The sequence below is a fragment of the Oreochromis aureus genome, linkage group 16 (genome assembly GCF_013358895.1).
Source record: "Oreochromis aureus strain Israel breed Guangdong linkage group 16, ZZ_aureus, whole genome shotgun sequence".
Classification (NCBI taxonomy): domain Eukaryota; kingdom Metazoa; phylum Chordata; class Actinopteri; order Cichliformes; family Cichlidae; genus Oreochromis; species Oreochromis aureus.
In genome coordinates this window covers 16,483,709-16,511,701 of record NC_052957.1, presented here as the reverse complement: position 1 = coordinate 16,511,701, position 27,993 = coordinate 16,483,709, and the positions used below count along the sequence as shown (strand labels likewise).

The window sequence follows — 27,993 nt, the reverse complement described above, 5'->3', positions numbered from 1 at the left end:
TATATTAATCTTTAATCCGAAGCCCTGATACACCTAACGGTATCACCTGACTAAGCCAGACGGCAAGCTTTACAACTTTATTACAGCTTGAGGAGTGCTCCTGCTGTGGTATATTGGCCAAACTGAACTTAATGTGTGACATATTATAACAGCAAAAAGTCAGAGATCCCATTCTACTGGAAAGGTTGTAAGGAAATGCCCTTTTCATTGGGGCCTATCTAAAGAAAAATAACAGTATTGTTGACATGCTCTACATGTTCTGCAACGAGTACTGTTAAAAGTTTCCATTTTATCTGCCCGGAGGTTTAGGTGAGTTCTATGACTTTTAGGGTGAGCTTCCCACGCCTTTCCCTCCACTCCTCCTCGTGTCTGTGGAGTGGAGGGTGGAGCGAGGAGCGAGGAGAGCAGCGGGTTACAGTCCTGGAATGTGCGCGCGCTCCCGATCACTCCGTCTGTCCCAGCGGCGCTCCCGTGCAGACAGACAGAAGACTCGTGTGCGCGCGCAGCTCCGCGGCAGGTCTGGAAGTGCAAAGAGGAGGCAGGGGAAAAAAAGCCGCTGGAGCGGGGGAATGATGGCGGTGAGCAAGGAGAAGGGACAACTTTGGTAGTGTAAAACTGAAACGCTGGACGAGTTTTAGAGGGCTAGCACGATGGAACAACAAAGAGGTGAGAGGCTGAGAAAGTTGTTTACCTTGGTGTGGTGTTTTATGTTGAAATATTGTCAACAACTCGTGCTGGAATTGCCACAATGAATTGTCGAGCGCGAGATACCAACATTCGCTCCTATTGAACTGTTGGGCGACTAAGCTGAAGTTGGTCGCGCTTTTTTCTAATCAATGTTTGGCGGTGCCGACGACTTGAGTAATGTTTAACCGGTTGAATTTGTTCAAAAAGAAGTTCGTAGTTCATTAAAGTGGCTTTAGAGCCTCGTAATGTTGCTGTACCTTAGCGCTAATGCACACAATCGGCTGTTCACGCTAACCTTTCCAAGTTGCTAGCCAAATGAAGTGCAACATAAGTTGCAGGCTTACCTGAAGCTACATTTCAGGCTGTTTTGATTTGAAAGTTGAACGACCTATTTGCGTGCAGTTTCTAAAATAGCTAACGTTGTCGTTGGCTGTGGTGAGACTGCATTGTTTCGTCCATGCACTGATAGACTTTACTCTGCTTTTCTCTCTCTGTAGGAGACTTTGCTGCTTGTGTTTAGTTGTTACAACCGTGCTCCAGAAAATCTCCGCCGGACCCATGACATCAGTTGCGTAAAGTTGTCGAGGGACAATTGCTCACCGTCAAACACTGTAACTCTCTCCAGAGCTGGATTTTAAGAGTTGTGCTGCAGCCGTAAACAAACAGAATGATCAAAGCGGAGAGCAAAGCAGGCGAGAGGAGCCTGAGGAGCGCGTCCCCTCACAGAAATGCATACAAGTCTGACTTCCACGCCATTAAGTGCTCCTTTGATGGGCCAAAGTCCGAGAATGCGTCTAATACCTTTGCAAATGGATCCAGTGACAGCCGGGAGGACTCAAGGGGGAGGCCTTTTGGGACCAGAGTGAACAAGATAAAGAATATATTCCTACAGATGGATGGTCAGCAACAGGAGAGCCAAGATGGGAAAGTGAATTTAAAGTCTGATGTGACCCAGGTGTCTCCACCAAAGGTGCAGTTTCCGGTGAGCACTCACAGACTTAACTTGAACAGTGCAGCAAGCCCAGAATCACACATTTTGGATAAAACGCCCAAGGGAGAAGATGCTGAGATTGACAAAGTGGCCTTGGCAGAGAAGTTTTCTGTGACCAGAAAACTCTTTGAAAGGGGTATTAAAGAGCAGCCTGCCGTGGAAAAACAATCTCCAAACAGAGTAGTAAATCGTTTGTCACTTGGAAGTGCCTCTGATGAAGGGAAAAGCACGAGGAGAGTATCAGGATCAGAGACCACTAACAAATCGGAGCAAACTCCTTCAGCTGCAGTTAAAAGTCGGCCAGATGAGAAGGCTGATATTGAGAAACGGCCTCGGGTGTCGCTAAATGCAGGGCCCTTGTCAAAGAGGTTGGAGAATTATATAGTTGAGAATGACTCAGAAGACAGTAGCGCCGCGTCTGCTAAACAACACAGTACCACTGCACACATACTGCCTACCTCTCCAACAGGGGACACCTTACATAAACCTACATCTCCTGTCAAAGACACCGTAGACTCTTCCTCTGATGCCACTAACAAAAAGAGAGACGACAAACCAGCACCTTTAGGGCCAAATATTGGGCCAAAACCAACATTTCCAGCTACCAGTTCAGCATCCAAATCAGTTTCTTTTACAACTGATGCCACCCACAAACCTCTCTCACCAGAGCAAACAAGCCCAGTTAGCCATGGTCACAAGTGCTTGACATCATCTGGTGATGGATTTAGTAGGACATCTGTTGACTCAGAGAGGGGCAAGCCACAAAGTCCACCCCCAAGGGACGTGAAACAGCCTCTTCCATCAGCTGGTGGCTTACAGAATGACAACAGGGGCAAATACCCTGAAAAAGCCAAGAGCAATGACCGTGTAGCACACAGTCCTGTTGGGGACAAGATTCCCAGTCAAAACTCCTCTCCAGAATCCAAAGGGGTGGGCATGGTACGTGCTGAACTGGTAGTGGTTCAGCATGAGTCCTCGGAAAGTGAGGAGAATGAAGATGAGAATAATGACGATGTGTTTGAGGCTCAGAAGGTTCAGCAACCCAAAGATCAGCAGTCAGACCTGAAAAGAACCCATGCTCCAGAAAAACTGAACTGTACCCCTGCCCATCAGGTCTTATTAAGAGATGACACGAAAGAGGCACAATGGACCGCAGAGGATGTAGGCGAAGGTACACTATTAGAGGATAATGGGGAATTTGGGCTGAAAGAGAGAATGGAAGACAATGTAGCTTTGTGTCGGGACAGTGAAGACACACGTGATGTAGATGATGAAGCAGCAGCAGAAGAGGGTGAGCTGGAGGAGCAGGTGGGCCAGGGCATACAGGATAGAGCTTCTCCAGTAGTGTATGGTATAGAAAATGCAGCGTTTGTGGATGACAGGGAAGTGGACCAGGTCCTCAGGGAAGAGGAGGAGGAAGATGAGGAGGATCCAATGTATGGGGAATATGATGACTGTTATGAGGTCCTTGGTTTGTCAGATGAGGAAGAGCCTCCCTTAAAAAGGAAAATCAAGTTCTCTACGGATCCCATTCTGGTAAGTATTTTGTGTTGTTTGCATCTGAAGCATTGTTGCTCACCTGAGACAAAAACAAAAAAACCTAAAACAAATTGCACAGCACCTTCATTATAAACCACTGTCTCAATGACTCAGCAGTGGTGTCTGACTGGGGTGTTTCCCAGAAGACACAAGACAAATGAGTGTATGCTCAGAATGAATGCTTTTGTTGGACATATTGACGTCACAGCTGCTGCACTGTATCATCAGATGAGTTTTGCCACAGCTGAGAAAATCAAAACAATGCTTTATTTAATCGTAGGGTCAAGGAAAACAGGTAGTTTGACAACCTTGTCCCCCTAATCCCCATGACTAATAGGGGAGCTGTTTGGGGATAAGGGGGGTAGTGGTTTTGTTTGGTCATATTTTTTTATAATAATGTTGACTTTGCATAAAAGCATCCAAGAGTAGGTGCTGCTGAACAAGACTGCAGGAAGGTAAACGCATAGAAATTGCACTGTAAGAATTTTTTTTCTTTTCTTTTTTACTCATTTAGACGGGTTTTCCTTTGATCATGAATTATTTGTTGCTGTCATAAGGAATTTTTCATGTCTGTCCAACATGGATGTGCGTCTTTGTCCAGTTTATCCAATGGCTCTTTTTGGTTGACCCTGGCTAACAGTAACACGTGTTACTTTTTATTTACATTATGTTATAAGGATAAAAATCTCAAGTGAGAAACAGAAAGGTAGAATTTGTGGCTTTGGCAATACAAGTCCTACAAATGGTTTTGTAGAGTTGGTGAACATTGAGAGGACAATTGTAATTAACATATTTTTGACTTCTTTCTTATGACTCATCTCATTTTACCCAGAGACGGGGGTTTTCCTGGCTTAGTCACCACCTAAAGGAACCTTCTAAGCATTAATTCATGGACATTAAAGAGTCTGTGTCACCTTATTAGACTCATCCATTTTCCTGTTATTACTGACCACTTGATAAACACAAATATCAGTTATACTTGTCAATTAACAAGGCCAATTAAAAAAAAAAGTGTAAATGCTAGTTTGTTTCTTTGTTTTGTTTTTGTTGTTTGTTTTATTTTTTTGGTGTGGGGGGATTCCTCTGTGCACAGATTCCTCTGGGATGTTTCTCTTTCAGTCCCTGTTTTTAAAAAAGTCATCCCCAAAATAAGCAGTGGTTAATTTCATCTTCCTAGAGTAGTCACATAAGTGGGAATAAAGGCTTCTAGACTAGTGGAAAATGCATTATATTGAATTTAGATTTAGCAAAGACAACCCTGTAGTATCATTTGTTTTATATATTGTAGAAGTTTGCACTTCTGTTTTTCAGCTGATGTAATCTCTTTTGGTATTGGCACAGATCACGAGTGCAAACATCACCACCTAGTTTTTAGGGGGTGTGGTGGAAGCAGTAGTGATTTATTTTTTTTTCCACTACTGATACTTAACTGTCATCATATCTCATCAACTTTTTGTTAAAACAGGGGAAACGAATCACACCAGTAGATTTCACACAGCATATGAACAGCCCAGTGTTTATCCAGGCCTTAAAATGTGCTGTTATCTGAGGGTGTGGGGTCCTCCTCCCTATCCCAGTCATCCTGGCAGGGGGTCCTGAGAGAGGGGACCAGAAGCTGACCTGACCTGAAGGGGACGCAAACTGTGTGCCTCAGCCCCCAAAGTCTAGCTATGACAGGAATAAACACAGCTTTATAGACACATGTCACAGCAAAACACTAGGCTGTCTTCTCTGTAGCAATTCACTGTCTGCAAAAGAGAAATCCTTGATATCAGGTTAGATTAGTTCATATGTAAGGTTGTATCAGTAGGCATCTGCAGGGCTTGTTCCAAATTTTCACATACTAAACTGCTGGCATGACAGTTTAGTATGTGAACAGTATGCATAACTTATGGACAAATCAGTGAGGTGAAAAAGATGGTCCTTTTAATATACTGTTTTCTTCTTCTTTCGACTGCTCCCTTTAGGGGTCACCACAGTGGCTCATTTGTGTCAATCACACCCTAGCATCTTCCTCTATTACACCAATGCTCTGCATGTCCTTCTTCACTGCATCCGTGAATCTTTGTGGTCTTCCTTTTTTCTTCCTGCCTGGCAGCTCCCATATTCAACATCCTTTGTCCAGTATATCCATTATACCTCTTAGCCTTGGACATCTCGTTTTCATTATATATTAATCTGGTAATTGTTATTTCTGTTAAATCAGTTTTCTCAACTAACGAATGAGTTACTTTGTTCATAACAAAAAACAAGTGTGTCATAGTTTTCTAGGTCAAAATATTTATTTCACTGATGGTGCATCAGGTGGTGCATACATAGTCAATTCTGAAAAAGATCAATGTGTGGCACATCTAACCAGAGCACTGATTGCTGTGTGGACAGCATGGGGATGCACATTATGGATATTGTCATCCATGATGTGGGCAAGTTGGTAGTGTAGTAAGTACACCTAGTTATTAATCTTACTTAGTAGACTTGCAACTTCTCACCCGTTGTCAGTGGGATAGGCTCCAGCCCCTCCTCAGGTGAATAAGTGGTTAAGTTAATTGATGGATGGATTTCGATTAATGATGTTAAAATGAATTTCCCTGTTGATTTACATGTATGGACTAATGTCAGTTAGTATGAGTGCTGTCCACAATACCAGCTTGTTTTTGCTTCAGATATTTGAGACATTATTTGACAAATAACCAAAGATACAAGTTGAAGATGATGCCTGTGATTTATAACTACATTTACAAGTATCACTCAGAGAGAAAGACAGAAGAAACCAAGTTTCTTACTTTTTTCCTCAGGCTGTGTAAAGACTCTTTTTGGGTGACACCTTTGTGTGTACACTTTAGCTAGCTCAGACTGAGCAGCATTCTTGTAGTAGAGAAGACTTGAGATTGGCAGCATTACTGTCCATAGGTTTTTAGGTTGGTGATTTATTTATTTAGTTTGAGAAAGAGTTGCTAAAAGACTGAGAAAAGTGGCGTAATCTTTCACTGTTGTCGCCAAGATGTCGATAATGACGTGAGCGGAAGCATGATGATCATTGTCTGGAGTGAAAAGTATGTTGAGGCTTCGGGGCTGTGTGGTTAAATAGTTTCACATTTGAAAACAAAAGATAATGAATGCCCAAATTTAGAAACTGAAATCCAGATACCTTAGGCAACAGACAGATATGTGATCAGGTGGATATTCTATGTAGCTTTACTTAGACTGTGGTTCTTTTTGAAAAGTAGGGCTGATTGATGCACACACTGCATCATAGGGCAGCAGTTTGTCAAAACGATGATATCTGCCCGGATTTGGACCACAGGAGCGTGGGATGGTTGTGCTCTCATGATTGTCCCACAGCGAACATTCCTACCTGGAAAACTAAAGCCTCCTGCTAGCACTGCATCATTCTCCACTGTCTATTAGTCAGAGTTGGCACTGGGACTGAGTGCACTTGAGTTGTAGCTGACTAGGAGAGAGGAAGTTCTTTGTACTCTGCCTCAGAAAAGTATTAACTCTCTAAGTAACCCGAGTCTTATTGACGGAGGAGGTGTGCTGTGTGAAAGAAAGGTCCTCTTTATGAAGGAAAGACATGTCCAGTGTCAAAACGAATCGCGCTGGATGAAGAGCTCTTCTAAGGCAGTCCAGCAACATGTAAAATACCAAATGATTGATTACCAAATGCATATCATGAATACAATACTCACAATGTTCTATATAAGACGAATAAAGGTGTTGAAAATAGAGCAGGTAGGATAATCACACTTTAGTAGGACAAGGAAATGTTGCTGTGCTGTTAGCCTGTGAGGCCTTCTAGCTGAATCAGCAGGATGAAATGTTGCACTACTGCATTACAGGTCCCATATAATTAAAATACGTTTCTGTAGAGAATTTTCTAAATGAAAGTATGAGTTGTGAATATCTAAAGACTCTTACTCCCAGCAGTCTTTTAGCCCCTGTGTAACAAGAACGTTTACAAGCCAGTTTTCCCCCTCCTTTACTTAGAAAATGGGTAACTAATAGGCTGAAATTGAGCTAGAATTTACCGATAACAGAGTATCAAAGCATGCTGCTAACATGCACTACTGTGCATGGTCAGGAGCAAAAAGTATTTTAGCACACTTAAAGATCACTAGGAGTTTAACTGTAGGCTGTATTTAAATTGTTTTTTTAGGTAGAGGCTTAAGCTGTTGTCAGACCACTCTTGATAAAGAGGAACTGAAGCTGTTGTCTTGGTTAAAACCACCAGACTCTGCTGATAACGAAAACAGTAATTTTACCTTGCAGAATGCATAACTAGTTAATGTGTTGGTATGACTAATGTACAAACATGTTAATTCTGACTCGAACAACAGCAAGCTGGTGTTCTGAGGTAAAAGGAGTTTTTTGTTTTTTCCCCTGGAGTCTGATAGTTTTAGTAACAGAAACCAAACATCATTGCCTGGCGCATCTAATGTGGTCAACATAATGATTAGCTTTAATCACTGCACACAGATCAGATCTACAGGAAAATAAAATGCTGACCATGAACTGTGGAAACTTGACCAATTTATAACCAATAGAGAAGAGTCGGGTGTTACTTGGACTTAATTTTGCTTCGTGTGTTTCATTGCAGCCAAACTCAGCTGGCTTTCTGTTATCAGTTTACATCTGTTTTGTTTTCTTCTCTCTTCTCTGCACTCATTTATATCATATTTCGATACAGCTGAATTCGCAGTCAGTCTTTTCTTACGGGCATAGTTTTCTGCTCCTGTTGTTAGACAACAGAATAACAATGAAATGTTGACATTAACATGGCCCATTAACCACAGGGAAAAACTGCCAAAACACTGGAGTCATTTGCCAAGGCACTGCACTGCTGAAGTCTAGTTTTTCTTACTGTGACACTGTCTGATGAAGTCTACATACTTGTATGTATCATATCGTATGTACTCGTATTTAAAAGCAAAATGGTCACTCAGAGAGCCGACTGTCTTGTTTTTTAAAATCGTCACCAACAGACTTCCTGAGAAGGGCAGGTGCAGCAGCCAGTCAGTTCAATTTAAAGCTACAGACACCAAACCGGACAGATGTTAATCTCTTAGTTTGGTACAGTTCTACAATATTATTGCGTCTTAGCATGTCCTCATTCAGAGAAACAAATTCTGAACAAGGACATGCCTATAAACCACTAAGCAAATCTTGATGTAGCACAGTATGTTTGTATAACCTGGATTTCTCATTCTCCCTGAACACTGTAATAGAGCAAAACGTCAAGCATGATCTAATGAACTCTTTAGAATAAACAATCTCTGTTGTAGGTGTGTTAGCTATTTGGGGTCAAAGGCTGCATAATCACTGTCCGGCCACGTATTTTCTATATCTGTCCGAATTGTCACAGTTTTGTGTTTTGTGTTGCACACAAAGAAATTTGAACAGTATTCATAAGTGGTTCATAACACACACAGAAAAAAGGATCTGCACCTGCTGCTTTGCTGCATTTACAGAGTCACAGGAAGTGCTACTAGCAGTTACTGGTCAAGTGACCGTATTGTCCTTTCTCAAACACACAGGGTGTGGTTTAGGATTGTACAGTTCATAGTCGCTGAGCACATCTTTCTTTGTTTGCGCTGTTGATGATTACACTGTCCACATTGGTTGCCGTCCAAGCACGCACCTCCTTTTATTGGTTTGGTGTCCCATATGCCCACAGTAAAGCTTTTGTTTTGTATGAGGCGAAAAACCAGGAGTGTCATATGCCCCCTGTGGTGTTGGTTTTTTGTTTTTTTTGTTTTGTTTTGTTTTTTCCTTTTTTGCCAAGCCAAACTTAATTGAAGCAAGGCATTGCCTTCTAGTTGTATTTTACATAGAAAGTAAAAAAGAAAGGGGGGGGGGGTGACATTGGATGCTACCCTCTGCAGCCAGCCCACCCCTTAGCGTTATGCTTTCCATTTCCTAACTAAAATGGGTCTTGTGTTGAGGAATTTGTCTGACTTGGTCCCACCCTGATCCAACAAGATCCAACAAATGGAGGGGATTCGATTTTGCTCCAGCCACCTGGACTGGTGAGTGACTCTCTGACGAAACAGGGCAGAATACTAATGCCTCAGTTCAATGCTGTTCATTAAATAGCTTGGCATGGGATGAGTCTTGATTGTGATGGCCTTAAACGGTTTCATTATCCCATTTCCAGCGAGTGCATTAGCAGATGCTGTGTATATTTCACTCAAAGATAACTGTAGTTTTCAGAAGCTCTTGCTGTACAAAAGTGGCTTTTGTGTGCCATATATAAACAAACCTGTTCAACCTGTTTATGTTTGCGCTCCTTTTGGAAATTTGACTCTGTTATGGCACTGTGTGCTTCTCAGACTCCACCTCTTCCTGCTCCAGTTCTTTACACTTTGAAGTCTAAAAAAGGCAAACTTAAACTTGACTTACAGTCAGTCATGGTGAACTCTACAAACTCATTTTAGGAGAATGCATGCAGGAAGTAGTAGATACATATTTTTCTGTTTGCTGGTGCATTTACCCAGGATCACAGCACTGGGCCCCTTTGCCTTTTTTTCCCCCAGTTACTCTCTGATCTGTGCCAGACCACCACCCCTGCCCCAGCTAGCTCCCACAGCATGTTTTGATTTGTTGTCTTTTTGTAGGTCTGCTTACATTATGAGCTCTCCAAATCAGTGGTCAGCCCTTGTGTTTTGGTTTTTTTGCATTGGCAAAAGATTTCTCTGGGTTGACTTTTCCTCACAGCTGCTGACTCATTTCCCACACTGGTATTCTGTTGTGGGGAGGGAAAGATGGAAAGGATTTCAGTTTGGGTGTGGGCATGTATCCATCTGTGCATGTGAGCCCACATGGAGAGAACAGACAACCACTACAGTTGTGGAAGTTGTTAAGATATCACACATTGCAGACGGCTAGTGTATTGAAAGACATGGAAACGTATAGACGGCATACGTCTTATTTTATTAATTTACTAATCCCTAGAGAACCAGTAATCAAAGAAAGGAGTCATTTAAGGATAGAAGTAACAAAACACATGATTAGCATTACAGTTTTGTATTTTCTAAAGGTAGTAATTAAGTATTGTTTCAGTTTATGGTAATTTTTATTTCGAGTCCAGTTTTATTTCTATAAAACTGAGAAAGCATGATAGTTAAGCCTTTAGTTTAGTTGTGTTATAATAACCTTGCATGTGATGCACTACTAAATGATAACACTACTAAATGTAAACAAACTACAGTGTGCGGAGATGCTGATCATTGTCTCAAACCCACCCATATTACACAAACAGCTGTGATTGGCCCAGCACGAGTAAGTCTGTGTGGAAATTTGTTTGATCAGGAGGGGAACCAGAGCAAATGAAACACAAGCTCTTGGATTTGTCTGGTTCCCATGCTCACTAAATACCTTGTTCTGTATAAACTTGAAGGAAAAATTTTTAGTTCTTCCTTTCTCTGGTTTCTCATACTTGTTGGAGTCAGTTGGGTGATCAACATTTGCGTGTTTACATTTCAAGCGGTTACTGCACTGGGCACGTTCTGCACATAAAATGAAAATGAGTTTATCTGTCTGATCTGGAAACAGTGAGCTGTGTTTAAGAGTGTTTTTGTAAAGGCAGACGCTAATAAAGACAGATTTTTCTCTTTCTTGCAAAGAAGACAGCGGTTGAGTGATTAGGTTTCTGGAGAGAACAGGACATTGTTTGAAAAAGGCCCGGGAGTCCATGGCAACAGGGAAGTCAGACACGAGAGATCAGGGAAAGCTATGGGATAGAAGCCAAGCTGCTCCTCAGCTAATGCCACGGACCAGGATTCAGTGTTGCTTGTTGCATTCCATTAACCTACATTTTCATCCCTCAACTACTAACTCTTTAAAGTATAAACCAAACAGTAGCTTTTATCCTTAGTGAGCACTTTTGCTGATCTAGTTCTGATGAATCCATGTAAACTGCATAAATTAATAGCTGTCACTTCTATTTATAAAGACAGTCACAGACTTAAAGTATTAGTAACCCTCATGTGTTTGAGTGGCTTGTTGTTAAATAGAAATATGTAAGCTTATACATAGGGATGGGTATCGTTTAGGTTTTATCCGATACCGGTGCCAAACTGGTACTTTTGAAACGGTGCCGGTGCTTAAACGGTGCTCAAACCGGTGCTTAAAGAATGGAGAACACAAAATTGGTCCAAAAACCTCTCATGTTTAGCTGTTTCTTTTGTAAAAAGATAACAATGTTAGCCTTTTCTGCAGCTATAGGGCATATATTGTCTCACTCTTGGCTGGAAGCAGTGCTTAATCAATGGAAAAACACAAACTTTGTCCAAAAACCTCTCATGTTTAACTGTTTTCCACTTTTTCTTTGGTCATTTTAGCCTTTTTGGCCAGGGTGAAGGGAGTATCTGCCATCAAACAAGAAGACAGCTGCATGTAACTACGACGATGTTTGCTAGTTCACCTTACATGCATTAATGTAATAATGTGGTTAGCGTACTCAACGTTAATTGCACACGAACAACATGAAGCTACTCACGCAGAGGAGAACGGCTGCTGCTGCCATCATCCTCCGTCATCATTTCTGCTACACTGGCAGGGCTAGGGGCCAGGAGTCTCCTCTTCGGGTTTTTGGGGGATGTTGCTAACTCCGGGTCCGATAACAGGCACCACACCCGCAGTAGATGTGCACGGTGTGAGGTCTCACAGCAAGCTATCAAACACGGCGCATTTCTCGGCTTTAAAAAAAACCCGCTATGCGTAGCCAGGTGTTTCATCAGATTCGAGGAGTTGCCTCCTTTGCACAGTATCAGTTTAAAGCACTTGTTGCAGGCTGCTGAGTTTGCATCTTTTGCTGTGAAGTACAGCCAGACTTTTGATAAACCGCCTTGGGCATTTTTAATCTGTAGCTTTGCTCTAAAAGAACGTACGTACCTGGCCCCGCCTACTATCCTCGGAAACGTAAAATGATTGGCTAGAATTGGCTCAGGGAAAAAAAGAAGCACCGAAATGTGCGCTGCTTTTCGGTCTGGTTACTACCGATTAGGGCTGCCACAAACGATTATTTTGATAGTCGACTAGTCACCGATTATTTCTGCGATTAGTCGACTAATCAGATCATGCATCCATTGGACGTAAAACGTACAGTTTATTGCACCAGCATGCATCTGCTCTTATATAACTATCATTAGCTTACAGCTTTAAGTGTTTAAGGTATGTGCTAACTAAAAATAAAGACAAGATGATAGTTTATTAAATTTTTATGACATTTGCAGATTGTTTCGGTGGAGCTCACTCATAAACTCAGCCGTCTGCTCCTTGCTATCTAAAATTTAACAGGACACCAGAGTATACTCTCGAGCATCTCACACTTCTGATAATCAGTTGTCTGCTTGACGTTTATTCAGCTGTGTAAAAACTATAACTTTTCTCAGCCAAACGGATTTACTCAGGAACAAATAAAATACTAAAAAAAGCCAAACAATAACATTTTTAAGTTATCTAAGTGACTTATATTACATGTTTAACCTGAGTAGCGAAAGACAGCGGTGGGTTTGAAAACGATTTGCCGGGAGTCCGTTGTTCTCACAGGCTCTAGTGAGCCTTGAACCCTGGCTAACTATCGAGCTGGTGGGTAACAGACGTCTCCGAAAACGTCGGAGTGCTTTTGAAAATACGTGGTGTCTTGATAAACTGAGCAGATATTTGAGGTTAAACAGCTACAGTCTGGCCTGAAAATATGTTAAACTTTATTTTGTGACCCCCCAAAAATAATAAGAGTAATATTAAAACTAACTAGCTGCCGCCATTGTTGACAACTGCGCTGGGGGCGCTATGAATTCTGGGACACCGCTTCTTCTTCTTCGGGGTTTAACGGCAGCTGGCATCCTACACACATGCAGTGCTGCCGTCTTCTGTTTCAGTCCGTTATTACACTCTTAAATACTACTACTTATTCCTGCGTCTTTTGGGATCTTACAAAGCTTCAAACGACGCGTCGACTATTAAATTAGTCGTCGACGATTTTAATAGTCGACGTAATCGTGACTAGTCGACTAATCGTGGCAGCCCTACTACCGATGGCACCGGACACCGGTACCCATCCCTACTTACACACTATGTATAGACACCTTGCTTTTGTGATGTAGATTTAAAAAAATACAATAGACATGTGGGAAGGGAGCACAGGAATATTGATTCTACACCTGGAATAACATTATTTCAATATTAAAAAGAGAAGGGTTTGAAATGTTAGACACTTGTGTTACAGGTGTAACTAGTAATAGCGTTTCTTCCTAGACTATAAATCCGTCTAGACTCCTCACAGTGGTCTCACACTGCAAAAGATGATCAGATGTGGGTCTTTTGCATTAAATAAATAAATTGCTGGAGATATGTAATATGGCATGTAAAAGAACAGGTTCTAGGATCTTGGCTATACCCCATGCTTTCCAAAGCAGGATAATTGCATGTATTATTGCACAGCAGTAGTAACTTCTTGAAGTACTTAAAATAAATTATCCCCGTCACTGAGACAGGATCTAACAGGAAATGACTGTGTGGCACTGTCATGGTTATGTCTGAATGAAGCCGTGAGGAACATTAAGGTATAACTGACTTGTGTCTGAATTCCCCCCTGTAAAAGACTGCTAAAGGAAGCAGTGTTATGTATTCCATGTGTCCACTTTGATGATAATCAGTGGGATGTTGTAAAACAGAAATGGTTGCAGTAATTCACTCTGACAGATTTAACACAAAGCTTAGTGAGTTATTCTGGAAACTTGCTATCAGCAGTGTTTTGGGCTTCATCCAAAGGCTACATTGTGAGGAGAAAGAAAGACAGAGGAAGGATGAGATTGTTTGTGGTTGATTCCTCAAGTCTTGACATGCTGCAGGATCTAGACCTGAGTGGAAATGTTTATTTAATTACATCATTTAATCTGAAGGTAAATGTCTCAGTCACGGTCTAATCCTATAGACTTTGTAGTTTCTATTTTTTGTTTGTGTCATCTTTTGTTCTAGGATTTTTGTTTTAGTGTTTCCCAGGAATGTACACTAGAGCACAATACATCTGCTTAATAGTTACAAGCTTCATGTGAAATTTTCTGTTTAAGAAAAGTTGTGTTTAATGAGAATGCTTGCAGTTGTATGTGTGGTTCTGCAGTGCAGTTTAAACTAGTGAATATTTTAGTTGATTTTGCAGAATTGTCAGTAATGAAACAAAAACACCCTACACTTTTAGAACCCTACATTTTTATTTTGAGAAATTAATAATATTGCTTTTAATCTACAACACCAATTCTTTCTTATTTTCTTTTAGCAACAGTCTATAAATATCTGGGAATAGCAGTGCAGGAAGTACAGCTCAGCATACGTACTTGTCTACTGTAAAGCCAAGCTGTTGTAATAGCTGCAGTATGTAGTTTAGTATTGTCTTGCTGAAATATCCGAGGCCTTGCCTGAAAAAGATGCCTTCTGGCTTAGAGCAGTTTTCTCTAAAACCTTTATATACCTTTTAGCATTGATGTGCATTTCCAGATGCGCAAACTGTCCATTCCATAGTTGGCAATGCACCCCTAACCATCAGAGGCTTTTGTAACTGATAAGCAAATTTAGTAACCCTGCTTTTGAGATGGAAGTGAAATCCCAGGTATTAGTAACCTTGTTATTCACTAAATGATGATATTTCTTGCCCATATGCACAAATTATCAGCATGTTTACCTCTATTTCAATGAGTAACAGCTGTGTGGATGTACTTTTAAACACTGACACTGGTATCATCATAACTCCACCCAGATTTAGATTAACAATGACCAAGCAGGGGGGTCATCTTACCAATGCATAATCAGGCATTAGCTTCTGATGGAGTCTGCTAAACTCTAATCTACCTTTATTTTATTTTCCTTTTTTAAAAACAGTAATGTTATATCTGTAATACTGAATGTAATTAGCTGTCTTCACTTTATGGCATTTTGCTGGAAAAAATACTCTCATTTTAATCAAAGTATTTTTGGGTTACATATTTTAGTAACTGAGTGACCACAGATGGTAATCAAAGTCCATTTTTCCCAGTGTGATGGTGCTCACTTTGGCTTGACTCTTGTTGTTTTCCGAAGTGGGTTATGAATATAATTTCTGCTAAATGGATAAATGGAACTTGTTGTCGTGCTGTGTGTTTTAAACCATGGGGCTGTTTCTGAGCCCTGGATAATGCCTGCTAACCAAGGCTAATGTTTTTGTTTTTTGTTTTTGTTTTTTTCTCCTGTCTCTCTTTTTCCTATGCTGATGACGGCACTTGTCGTCTTTGAATATTGATCATTGCTACAGCCACGGCTTGGTTCCCCCAGCTGTGCCCCACTTTCCATGCTGCTCTTGTTCTGACATACTGCTTGTGTGTGCTTTATAATTGCACACACATGCTGCTTCTGGGATGCATCCAGTACTTTGTGAAGCCTGCTTGCAAAGTTCACAACTTCTTACGTAGAGCATGTTTTAAAATGTCTCTTGAGCTTTAGTGTCACTGACATTTTACTTTGATTCAAGACGTGAAGATCAATACTATAAATCTAAGCTACTATATATCCTAAGTTAAATCCAATGGTGACAAAAATGGTGAAAGTGTAGCAAAACTTTAAAGAGCAAATGTTAGTGAAACTGGTCCAAGTCACTGGGTTCAGCTGTCGCCCAGCACGTTGTTACAGTTAAGTAGTGAGTGAACTGATGACTTATTTTCTCTAGCAAAGATCAGTGCATGAGTGAAATTCCTTCTTCCCCAAACCATATCAAGAATGTGTCCTTGTTAAGCTTGCCCAGATTTATTAAAAAGAAACAAAAAAGAGCCTGTGCCTGTGAGGATCCTGTGGATTTAACGCATAAATTTGTCTGATGCTTCTCTGCCTGGTCAGGACGTAGAACGACTCTGTTGATCCTATGGACTATTTTGCTTGCCACAGGTTTTCAGTACCTTCTCTAATGAGGAATATGATCGGCGTAACGATGACGTTGACCCGGTTGCAGCATCTGCGGAGTATGAGCTGGAGAAGAGGGTGGAGAAGATGGATGTGTTTCCTGTGGAGATTGAGAAAGGTGGGTTTTCCATAACTAGATGAATAAATAACGCATATTAAAGAATGAAACAGGTTTGTTCTCCAAAGCCAACTGTATTTTCACAGATCTTAACAGTTGACCATCGTAACTTTGGAATAGATTTGCATTAATAGTATTTATGAGTTTACAGTTTACAGTTTCTTTAATCAAATGATGGAGTGTACATAGACCTAAAAACAATTTTACAAGGATGTGCTGACATTGATGATATAAAGAGTGAGAAGTGATAGCTTGCCAATCAGTAATGTATTAAAATATTATTAAATTTAACTTTACGTGCCAAAGCTTTACATCAGCATCTTCCAAATATACACATGGCATGAAGCTGCCAAACCCCCCAAAGTCAACGACACTCCTAGAGATTGTATTCAACACCAGCAGTTTCACAGGTTGACGATAGCACAGGCTACAGATGAGATCACCCAGTCGTTTATTTTTTCACATGTGGAGGCTGTCTAGGGTTAAAAGGTGTGAATTCAAGTTTGTTGTTGTGCAGTTCTTTCTACCCATTCTTTAAAATATGCTTATTTTCTCTTCATCCAGGAGACAATGGGCTTGGTATCAGCATAATAGGAATGGGAGTGGGAGCTGACCAGGGTCTGGAAAAGCTTGGGATTTTTGTGAAAACCATAACTGAGAATGGAGCAGCTGAGAAAGATGGACGGTGAGTCACACTGCTCCAACCTTCTTCTGATTAGACTTCGAAGAAAAAAAATGCATAAAATGCACCTTGTACTACACCACAGTGTAATGTCACACAGCTACTGACACACCTGAAAAAACATGTTTATTTATAACTTTACAACAAAGCTAATGGAAATACTCAAGAAATTCTCCACTTTAGTTATTGTTCGGTTTCTATTTGTTGTGATATTTTGGTGTGTTTTATTGTCATCTACAGAAGGGGTGTGTAATATAACTCCCCATTTGAAATACTTTGAAATACTCCATTTTGTGATCACCTCATTTTCTGTCTCCAGCATACAGGTCAATGACCAGATAGTGGAGGTGGATGGTATCAGTCTGGTGGGAGTCACTCAACTGTTTGCTGCTACAGTGCTAAAGAACACCAAAGGCACAGTCAGGTCAGTTCAAACTCCAAAACTTTAATTAAAAACAACTTTAGTTAAAATACCTTACTGGTAACAAGGATCTATCGCTGTTATCTTAAAATATTAAAATAAAGCTAGTAGTTGAGTCTGTGTTTTTCCCCATAAGAGGTCAGAGGTGGGTTGTGTTTGTTTTCTCTTTTGAGGGAAGAAAGTTGCACAAAGAATGCGTTATATTACTGATTTATCATAGGAAAATCAAACACCCCTGCGTGACACGGGGAGGCCTGAAATGCATCCCAAAATTTGCATTTCCCCCTAGTAGGCATAACAGATGCTCTGCAGTGTGGTATTTCAAAGCAGCATGTAAAGTATTATGTTAAATAGTGTACTAACAAGGTTAGCATTAACAGGTTCCTGATTGGTCGTGAGAAGCCGGGAACACAAAGCGAGGTAGCCCGCCTCATAAGCGAGACACTAGAACAGGAGAAGAACCAGCAGCAGCAGCAGGAAAGCCTGGATGACCCGTATGAACATTCAACAGAAGAGGTGAGTCAGCTGCTCCTTGACCCCTCTCATATCTTTAAGGGATTAAACATTGGTCATCCTTATGCTATATTGTTGTCATGTGGGATGTAAGACAGAGATGTGAAAAGTCCCGTAGTGATGACATGACATCATTAAAGTACTGTGAACAGAAATTGTAAAACCATGTTGTACATCAGAGCGTCCAAAGAAAAATTTAGCGTCTGCTGCTTGAAAACTGGTAATTATTATAAAGCTCACATGCCACGATCATAGCGCTATCTCCTTTTGCCACACCCTGACCTATCCCACTCAGCTCAACCAGCAAATGAGCAGCTGGCTGTGAGTAAACCATGTGTCACCATTCGGCTGTGTTGGAAAGTGTTCATTTAACTACCATCTGTCTGCTGGAGTTGTGAAATGTTTGCTTTCTGAAGTTCAAGCTGCCACAGGCCTGAGGTTTTGCAACACAGAGAGCAAGAGGATATACAGTGCAAACAGAAGGTTTTCAGGCACTTTTTTTGAGTGATCCACATTGTTCTTAATTTTTTGACTCATTCTAAGATGGATTCATTCACTTAATTTTAAACACTGTACTCTTATCAAGCATAGCACACCCCCCCCCCTTTTTTTTTTTTAAAGCTAGGGTTGATTCTGAGAAAAAGGAGCACAAAGTTCCAGTATTAATTTAATTCATAGCAGTTGCTGAGGCTGTAACAGCAATACAGCTGTCCAGAATGTCACATCCACTTCCAGTGATTTCCCATGTGGAGCTGTTAATGGTAGTTTAAGCATGCTCGAATGGTGAACTCACGTCTTTGTTTGTGATCAGTTAATGATCACGTCATTAGGCTTGGTTCAAAAATAAATAAATGCAAGTGACATTTTCTTTCCTTGTGAGATTCTTTTTCTTTTGTTTAAATTAATTTCTTTGAAAGAAAAGCCAAGGTATGAACTAAAATTGTGTAATCATAGTATTTACATTTGTTACTGCAGATAGGTGTAGTCAACCTACAGGTATTTGAATATGATAAATTAATTACAGTGTTTCTTCCAGACTGTGGCAGACATTTGAATCATTGTTGACACATGCTAACCTTTGTCCTGTGCACAGAGGGTGTGTTGCTGTTGGCAATATCAAATGTCATGTGTGATATCACATTTTAGGAGGACCGGTATGAAGACGACGATGGAATGGATGAAAGGATTCTGGGATCCAATTTCTCTCCTGGGCAAAATGTAGAGGTGTTTGAACTCCCTGATTCGGAGTCCCTGTTTATGCCGACCAACATGAACAGCTCTCAGATGGCCTTCAAGTTCAAAGAGGTATTACTATCGACATTAGCTTATTTAAAGTTAATACTCAAGTGTTCAATGAACACAATGTAGGTAACAAAATATTCAATTTTCCTTTTTCCCCAGCTCCAGCTCAAACACAGCATTGCCACAGCTGAAATAAACCAGTTAAAGGAAAAGGTATGTTAAAGGTCTTGATGTAACATATAGCATAATAGCAATAAAAACTTAAAAGTTTAAATAATGTGTACCATTCCAATTTTATAAAAAAAAAGAAACCAAAATAGAAGGAGTTTCTTTTATTGCTCACCCGTGTCTGCAGTTAAATGTATTTTTTATTTTTATTTTTATTTTTTATTTTTTTGCCAAATTTTTAAGTTATCATCTCAGTTAGTCCGAGTTAGTAAACCTTACATACCCCAAATTTTAACTTGTGGAAAAAATGTTTTTTCAGTGGGGTTTTTTTTAAACGTTTTGTTTATTTATTTTACATATACTTATTATATCTGTAAAATGCCTCTATTGCATATATCTCTATACTTATTGTGCATTTTTTTAAAATGTAGTTATAGCAGAAAAGTGTCAGTCAAATGTGTCCTCCCAATTGAATGACAGATTGCCAAAGATGGCAGGATAACTTTTTGTGTCTTTTTAGTCATTATTGAACAAATAAAATAACACTTCTCATGTATTAAGTTATTTTGCCAACCCCAACTAACATTCACCATCTCTCTGCACAGCTAACGGCAGCAGAGGAGGATAAATCAGTGTGGGAAGCCAGGGAGTCTGAGCTGGAGCAAAAGATTGAGGAGAATAATGACAAGATCCTCAAGCTGGAGAACTACTGGCTGGAAGCCCAGGCTCTGTGTAAGACGGTGAATGAACAATTAGCTGAGACTCAGACCCAGTATGAGACCCTGGACAAGAAGTACAACAAAGCCAAGAAACTGCTTAAGGATTACCAGCAAAAGTAAGTTTGTCATAAATTACAAAACACTGTTTAAAAAATCATTGCTGTTGAATTCAGATGTTTATAAAAGTTGGTTTAAGTTGGTCAGGTCTGATTGAAGCAGTTCATGAGCCAATGTGAGAAGGATGCCTTTCTGTTGTTTCAAACTATAGAATTGTTATTAGCCTTTTTTCTGCATGAAGCTATTAGAGATTTATACAAGTAAGAATATAGCACTTTAAAATAAGTGATCGTTTAGCCACTATGTTTAATTACGACTGGGATTTTAGTGCTTATTAGTGAGTGGCACAGGTTCAGTACTGTGCTTTGCTTGTGGGGGTGGATGTGGGTTTGAAAAATTGGACCCTAGCAAGCCTTTGCAAATAGAAATTATCTAGGTATGGATTTCGGCTGTGGTCACTTGAGGATACAGATATATTATAATACCAATTGTGAACTGAACATTTGAAATTGCATACATTGAGCTCCCCAATTGTGATTTGATCACTCACAATGCCTGTTAGCACCTAATATGAACAGAGCTTAACACTGTAACTGGAAGCAAGTGCTAGAGGAAGCCAGGGGAATTTCCAGTAACAACATAGCACTTTACAACCAAATGGACATGTATTAACAGCCATACTGTTACCTTATAACGGAGGTATTTCAGTACTATCTTCGTTTAATACAGAAGGCATTATTAAAACACTCAGAAGGCACTCTTCTGCGGTGCTTCTTAAAATAATTTTTTGGAAAACTGTTTTGGTCTCAAAGGGTGTCTAACAGTGTGTGACAGCAAATAATGCCTCTGTGTTGTGTGGGAGAGTGCTTGTTATTTGCATGGATTTACATCACTGACATTGCTTGAGATCAACCATGTAACTCAGGGATGGTGGGAAGATGTTGGAAAAGAGTATATGTGTATATTAAGAGTGTATGTAAATGTGTCTATGCATTAAAAAAACAACAGAAAAAACAGTTGGGTCTAAACTTAGCCTCTTATTATGTGATCCTTTGCAGAAATTATCTCTGTGGAATTGCATGGTTTAGTGATAATCACATAAAACTGAACATGTTTATAAGCTTAAATCCTGATGGGAGTTACATTTCCTTGTTTCCTCCCCAGAGAGATCGACTTTGTGAAGAGAGAGGAGGAACTGAAAAAAAGTCTAGATGAAAAAGACAAGTGGTACAAGGAGCAGCTGGAGAGCTTGCAGAACAGAGTAAGACTGCAGCTCAGAAAATAAATGCTTATATATAACCAGACTTGTTAGATACTGAAATGAACCAGAGTGTGATGGCTTTGTCCACAGATAGCTGTCCTGGAGTCCAGAGGAGCGTCAGCTGTGGAGAGTCAGACTGTTCAGGAATCTGCTGCAGAGGATAGACTGAGCAGCCAGGACTCAGTCACACACACACAGTCTGTTGACTCAAATCTAGGTACCAAAACTAAAGTGTACATGTCACACTTTTATTTTGAGATCTGTAAATCATTCATAACTACACATAAACTCTGAACTCTTGTAAATTGCTGAAAAGGTGTGCATTTGCTTTTTTCTCTGCTATAGAAAAAGACTGGAGTGGGCTGCTTCCTGAAACAGAGCGCCTGAACACCAGTGCGCACAGAGAAAAAGCCCTGTTGGCTCAGAAGTCCAAACGTCAGCCTCCGTCTCGGAGCAAACTGAAGGAGAGTCTTGCTGTGGCTTCGTCATACTCACAGGTCTGAAAGAAAAAGCTTGTGATCCTGTCAGAGAGCATAATATCGGCATGTACTGTGAATGTGATTGAACTGTAAGCCATGTGAGACCACTTCTGTCCAGGAGGTGTTTAAACATACTGACAGACTAGGGACTGTCCTTCTTTCTTTTTTTTAATAAACAATATAATAATGCGCCATTATACTGAGACAGAAGACAGCCAAACATAACTTAGCGACAGAGCTTATATAAAGCTATTATATAAATAGCTTTTATCCCCTCTTCCTTGCATTGTCCTTGTAAATTATGGTTTTGGTCCCAACAGGAAAGTGACGGCGAGGACGAGCAGGAGGAGCTAGAATCTCCCTGCAGGAGGAGGTCCATCCAGGAGAGTCTGTCCCTCCCAGTGCCTGTCTTCTATCCTGGGAATGGACAGAAAGATGATCCAGGCGAGACTAGAGATGGATCCAGGAGTAAAGGAGAGCATTCCAATAGCCCATCTCTATCCCCGTCACAGGGAGAGAGTGTTGAAAGCATTGGAAGTCCCTCTTTGTCGCCTCAAAAACCCAGCTCGTCACCACAGTCTCCTTCTGGTATCACACGAAATGCGAAGAAGAGGGAGTCCAAAGGCAAGATCAAAGAGTCCAAAGGTATGCAAGGTCTGTTTTGAGATGTGTGGAATAGCAAGGCTTTTTCTTGCGTTGCTCCCAAGACTGAAATTTATTGTTTCATTACAGAGGAGTTTAATGAGCCTTCAAGTGGAGGAAAGTCTAAAAGAAGATTTCCAGACTTTGGGTACATATCCAAATCAATCACTATTGTATGTGTAAGCTTTTGGCTTTTGAAACTAACTAAATGAATGTTTCCAATGATCGAAACAGGGGTCTCAGGAAGTCTGGCGGAAAAGGAAAAAAACATGATAAAGACGCAATGAGGGCATCTTTGGACAGCAGGTATTTCATGGCTACTCACAGTTGAATCTAGTTTATAAAAAATTGAATATATTTGAAAAAGTCTGCTTTGTTTAGGCGTTGCTATTGCCACATTGGAAGGTGAACAAGATTTTAATTTTGCAGTATTTATAGAAATCCTGTTTGGTTTTCTTCATTGTTGATTCCAAATCTTCCAAAAATTTGCTTGCTCATTACTCAAATAGCTGATGTTTATTAACAATTATTAATTTTATAGAATGTGTCACATTTTCAGCATGAACACGTTTAAGTTTGTGTCTCTATAATTACATTTCAACTTTTCTTTTATGACCAGGGGGTCAGCAGAGTTACTAGAGGAATCTGGAGGGAACCTGTCCCCTGCAGAATCATTGACCTCCATCCCCACCTGTATGCCTTTCTCCTGGTTTGGAGACAAAGACAGGGACCGAGACAGAGAGCCGTCTTCCTCCAGCAACAGCCTGGCATATGCTGCCAATGAAACTGGCAGCGAGCAAAGTCAAGACCGCAAGAATAAGGTATGAAGTTACTGAAAATGTATGTAAAGAAATAAACGTGGAATACAGAGAAAATATTTGTATCAAGCACAGCCTTAATAAATTAACATTGTTTTATGGAATTTCACATGAACTTAAAGAGAGTGACCAGCTCTCAGTACTGATGGCTTGACTGTAGTCTATCCTCATCATTATTATATAAAACAATGTTAGGCTGACTTCCTGTTTGTGGGCTTGTTCTTCAGATACACTGTGCTTTCCAAAGGCTCTAATAAGTAGATCCATGAGTTTGCCATTAGAGAGACACATCAGTGAGGGATTTGGTTCCCTTTTCAGTAACTTTGGAAGTAGTGACACATCAGCTGCCCCCAGTGAAAAGTCTGATTTTCATTTAAGCCTGTGTGGTTGGACTATTCCCAGAATGCTCTTTAATGAGTTCATGATCGCACCAAAAGGAGATTACTGGAAAAAAAAAATTTGCTTTTGGTTCTATTGCTGTGTGCTTTATGGCATTTTTTTCCTTTAAACAGACAAATCTCTCCTGGTCCTCTTTATTCAGTCGCTCGTTAGATTTGGTACAGTATGCACATTTTTGTTTCACCTTTGGTTTTAGATGACACAGTAGAGAGATACTAACAATCATAGCTCTGGATGCCTAAATTCTCACCTCAGCTGCATCCCATGTATAGTGCACATTTTTTTTGTGTGTTTTTTGTAATGGGTATGTGGTACTGTTTCAGGAAACTTTTGTGTAATTTTCCTTCGTTATAGCTCAGAGAGCCTCCTGGCTTTTATTAAAAGAAACGGAGAAGCCAAAACTAGTTTCCAGGGATTGTTGCGCTGGCTAATCAGAAATCTACTCAGAGATTTGTGTGAAAATCCAGCACTCACTGCTACCTTGTAACTAACACAGTCTTAAAATTTAACTGCACATGAACTTGCTCTTAGTTGGTGCAACAACCTGGAGGCCTGGATAAAAATTCCTTCTCTCTAAATTTAACCCAGAATTGAGTCTGCATTATATCTAAGAATGATCACCCAGCATCAAATTAATTAAAACATTACCCCATACCTAAATAATTGTGTGTTTATGTTCTAGTATCAGCTGTGGTAGTTTAGAAGTTGTCGATGTAGTTTTGGTGGTGGATTGGTGTTAGTCTAGCAGCTTCAGTACTTCTTACATAGTCGATCCTTCCACATGTTGAAGATCACAGTCAATCAATGCCTAAAATCAATGACATGGACTGCTGCCATAGTAATAAGATTAAATCATTTATCAGATTAATTTCAGTCTTAAGTGAGACAACGTAGCTTTTAACCTTCATACTTAATGCTGTTTGTTTGCCTCTCGTAAAGAACTGCTGAGTGGTGTTGTGTTACTCTAGTAAACGAGTTCCTTGTTTCCACTTGTTCCAGAGTTTTTCAGTCATAGATGATTCTAACCCTGCCAGTCCCAGTTCAGACATCTCTGGGTTAGTTGCTGAACCCAATCTGTCTGGGCGCTCACACACTTTAATCTTCTCTTCCAGCGAGGTGAGTGCTCTCCTTGTTGCACAGTCACAAAAGCCGTGTGGGACGCCTTGATGCTGCTGAAAGGGGACATTCTCAAGCATGCTCTTTGAGCTTCGCCCCCCTTTCATAGCACAGATTAAGTCATGAATGGAGAGGGAATATAAGAGAGCTGCATGTGTGCCTGTTAAATCTTTTTGTTTTGTGTTACAGTGAGTCTTGTGGCTTAGCTTTTTCTGTTAGCTGATGTTAATAGTTTGAACTTGTGCAACCAGTGCTTCGTGTTTCGTTGTTTTTTGTTTTTTTACAAGCTTTGGCAGCGCACAGAACCTTGTTGACTGCTCCGCTGCCTGTTGAGTGATGTTTCACTGTCTGTTTTTTCTGATGTTGTCAATTCTTTTCAGGTGTCTCAGTAAAACAAAGACATTGACATGCATCAGTGTTGTTGGTACTTTGCTGTCTTTGCACGCTTTTGTTTTTCTCTCTCAGAGCTAGATTAGGAAATGCAAATCAACATAACTCGTAGGACATGTCCTTTTGTTGGCTTTCCTCGGGTGTCTCGACCAGCTCATAATTCCTGGCAAAATTTTCTCACCTACAGAAAGTTGCAATTTTATCTTGCTGACATTTTTAGATCTGTCTCTCACCACCCATCACTATACTTTGCATTAATAACACAAGGCAACACAAGCCCATGGCGTTATTTAGTCGATGAACATGAACTATACATCTTTATTCTGTATAATGTCTTTTCCCAGCACTGGGAGTCATAATCTTTAAAAAAACACGTGACCCAAGAAAAAGGGTGGTATAAGGGGTGGTATAAATTCTTTGCTGCTCTAACAGAAGCAACAGTATGAGGATTTGAATATTTGTTAATCTGTTTCCTCTGCAGACTTTGGATGATGAACCAGCAGCCACAGGAAAAGAGTATCAGTGGCAAAACCGGCCAGTGTCTGAATGGACCAATCAACAGGTCTGCCATTGGTTGATGGGCCTGAATATGGACCAGTACACACCTGAATTCACTGCTAAGGGAGTGGACGGCCAGCAGCTCTTACAGTTGGACAGCGACAAATTAAAGGTAAAACACAAAATTCAAATACAACACTTAAAAATGAGTCAGTGTTGTAGATTGATCAAAGTTTGTTATAGGGAAAAAAAAATCTTCAGTCAGGTCAGCCTGTGACTGCCACCTTGTGGCCAGATTTAGGTTTCACATTTCTGACTGGTGTGGGGTTAAAGTCATGTCATGAAGCATATTAGTCAGACTGTGGTGTTCATAAGACTAAATATTTGTCTAAGATTTGTCTGATTTCACTGCTACGTTTACATTTCATATAACAAAAGTTTGAAACTAAAAGATGTTATAAAAAGTACATTTAAAAAAAAAAAAAAAAAAGATGTTTCTTTGTAAAAGGACAGTGCTAAGGGTGATTTAGACTTCTGCAGTGAATCTTTGTGGAGCCTACGATATAACCTGTGTAAGAGGCCAACATTGTGGACAGCGTGTGTGTGTGGCATAAATGCCTTGTGGTCATCACCTGGTGTTTTATATTCAATGGCAGCTCACAGAAACAAATAAAACTCCAGGACTTGTTTCCCTCCTGGGTCCTCACTCTTTGATGTGGTCAGGTTTTTGTTCCTCAAGCTTTCCCACTTTGTGCATCCTGGTGGTTTCAGCAAACCTCCCTTTAAACATTTGCTGGCATATAGTCCTTACATTGAGGTAATTATTGTTATTTACTCAGTGATAAATTCCAAAACTGCTATGAAAAAGTAGTCCCTAGTAGCACAGGAGGGGTTTGCAGTGACAACACACGGACGGCGTCAATTTCTCCATAAATCCAGTTAGCGCTTCCTCTCCCACTAAACCATCCCAGTTTGAAGATGTTGGTTTGAAGATCCCAGTTTGTTGTGATATTTTCTGACAGTTAACATTATTAAATTGTGATGAAATAAATGGTTTGAAATGTCCTAATTTTGAAATGTTTCAGTAATGGTATGGAAAATGTGGTGGAATTATTTTTGCCCCGAATCTGTGCTTGATTTATTTATTTATTATATTTATTTATTTTTTTCTGTCAGGCACTTGGAGTGACGAGTCAGAGTGATCGCTCAACCATCAAGAAAAAGCTGAAGGACATGCGGAAGGCCCAAGAGAAGCTGGAGAAGCAGCGGGAGAAACGAGAGAAGGAGGTTCGACGCAGTGCAAAACTGCCCCTGTCCAGTGACTCAGTCTGCTGAGACGTCACTTCGGCGATCATGCATTGCATAAAGTTCATCACCATGCACAATCCTGAGAGACATGTTTTGTTTTGTTTTTTTAAAATACCGTCACATTGTCCATGCCGGCAGCCACAGAACATATCCGTGCCAGGAGCAGCTCTGTGCTGTGATTTATGTTTATACTGTTTGTTTTCTCCAAAATGCATCATCAAACTCGAGCTCAAATTTTAACTCAAAGATGGCGAACATCAAAAAGCTTTCCAAAAAAAGAGATCCTAGCGTTTTTACCACTAAAAAGTCAGAAGTGATAATTATTAAAGTCTGTATTGAGACATAATGTAGTTCCTGCAGATCATGCACACATTTACCTATCGAAGTCAAATGTATACTGATTTTTTTTTTCTTTTTTTGTTAAAGCATTTTATATTTTTTCTAAAATGATATGCCCGTTTCAGTGTTGAACGGTTAATGTACAGGTGGATAAAAGCACTATATTTGTCTTTTAAGCTTCAAGGGGCTACACGGTTTTAAATGTATAAATGAGTTTTATACATGTGCCTAATAACTGCATATCTTTTTTTTAATTTTTACTTAAATATCATTGTTCATTTTATATTATCAAAAATTTTCTACTAAGTAGAATAGCTAGGCCATCATTTTTGCTGAATGGAAAAGCAAAAAGAAATCAAGCTGGGACAAGGTGAATGCTGCTCTGCTGTCCCCAAGTCTGTGTCGGTAGTGATGCTCCATGTAAATACAAACAGCGTGCAGGTCTGCTACTCGTACACCTCACTGGTCCATTAAACAGCCTGTGACAACGACTTGTGGGATGCGGGATTTGAGGTCTAAAAAGTAAAGAGTTCACCGCGAAACCGAAGCGCTTCCTTTCCTCTCGAGCATGACTCCATGTTGCGTATCGATTGAGACATGTTGGACTGCAACCGCTGAATCAGAAATGTTTCTTGGTGTATGCAGCGTCAATAAACTAATTTTCACTTTATGTGACCTG

At 40.3% G+C, this 27,993-nt stretch overlaps 1 protein-coding gene across 5 annotated transcripts; it reads left to right on the top strand.

The window, feature by feature from the left end:
* Positions 1 to 407: 407 nt before the first annotated feature.
* ppp1r9ala (protein phosphatase 1 regulatory subunit 9A-like A) lies at positions 408 to 27,984 on the top strand. 5 transcript variants are annotated; one of them, XM_031743171.2, is made up of 20 exons: positions 408 to 666; positions 1,185 to 3,214; positions 16,130 to 16,262; positions 16,827 to 16,947; positions 17,264 to 17,368; positions 17,746 to 17,881; positions 19,025 to 19,183; positions 19,280 to 19,333; positions 19,894 to 20,123; positions 21,229 to 21,325; positions 21,416 to 21,542; positions 21,671 to 21,822; positions 22,125 to 22,458; positions 22,537 to 22,594; positions 22,681 to 22,752; positions 23,066 to 23,267; positions 23,777 to 23,821; positions 24,663 to 24,779; positions 25,651 to 25,839; positions 26,844 to 27,984. In XM_031743171.2, the coding sequence occupies exons 2-20, from the start codon at positions 1,355 to 1,357 to the stop codon at positions 27,000 to 27,002; spliced, it is 4,350 nt and encodes a 1,449-aa protein (XP_031599031.1). In that variant the 5' UTR covers positions 408 to 666; positions 1,185 to 1,354; the 3' UTR covers positions 27,003 to 27,984. The 5 variants fall into 5 exon arrangements, with proteins under 5 accessions (XP_031599031.1, XP_031599033.1, XP_031599035.1 ...); XM_031743172.2 differs by having other exon boundaries at positions 410 to 666; positions 22,125 to 22,449; XM_031743173.2 differs by lacking the exon at positions 23,777 to 23,821 and having other exon boundaries at positions 409 to 666.
* Positions 27,985 to 27,993: the final 9 nt, after the last annotated feature.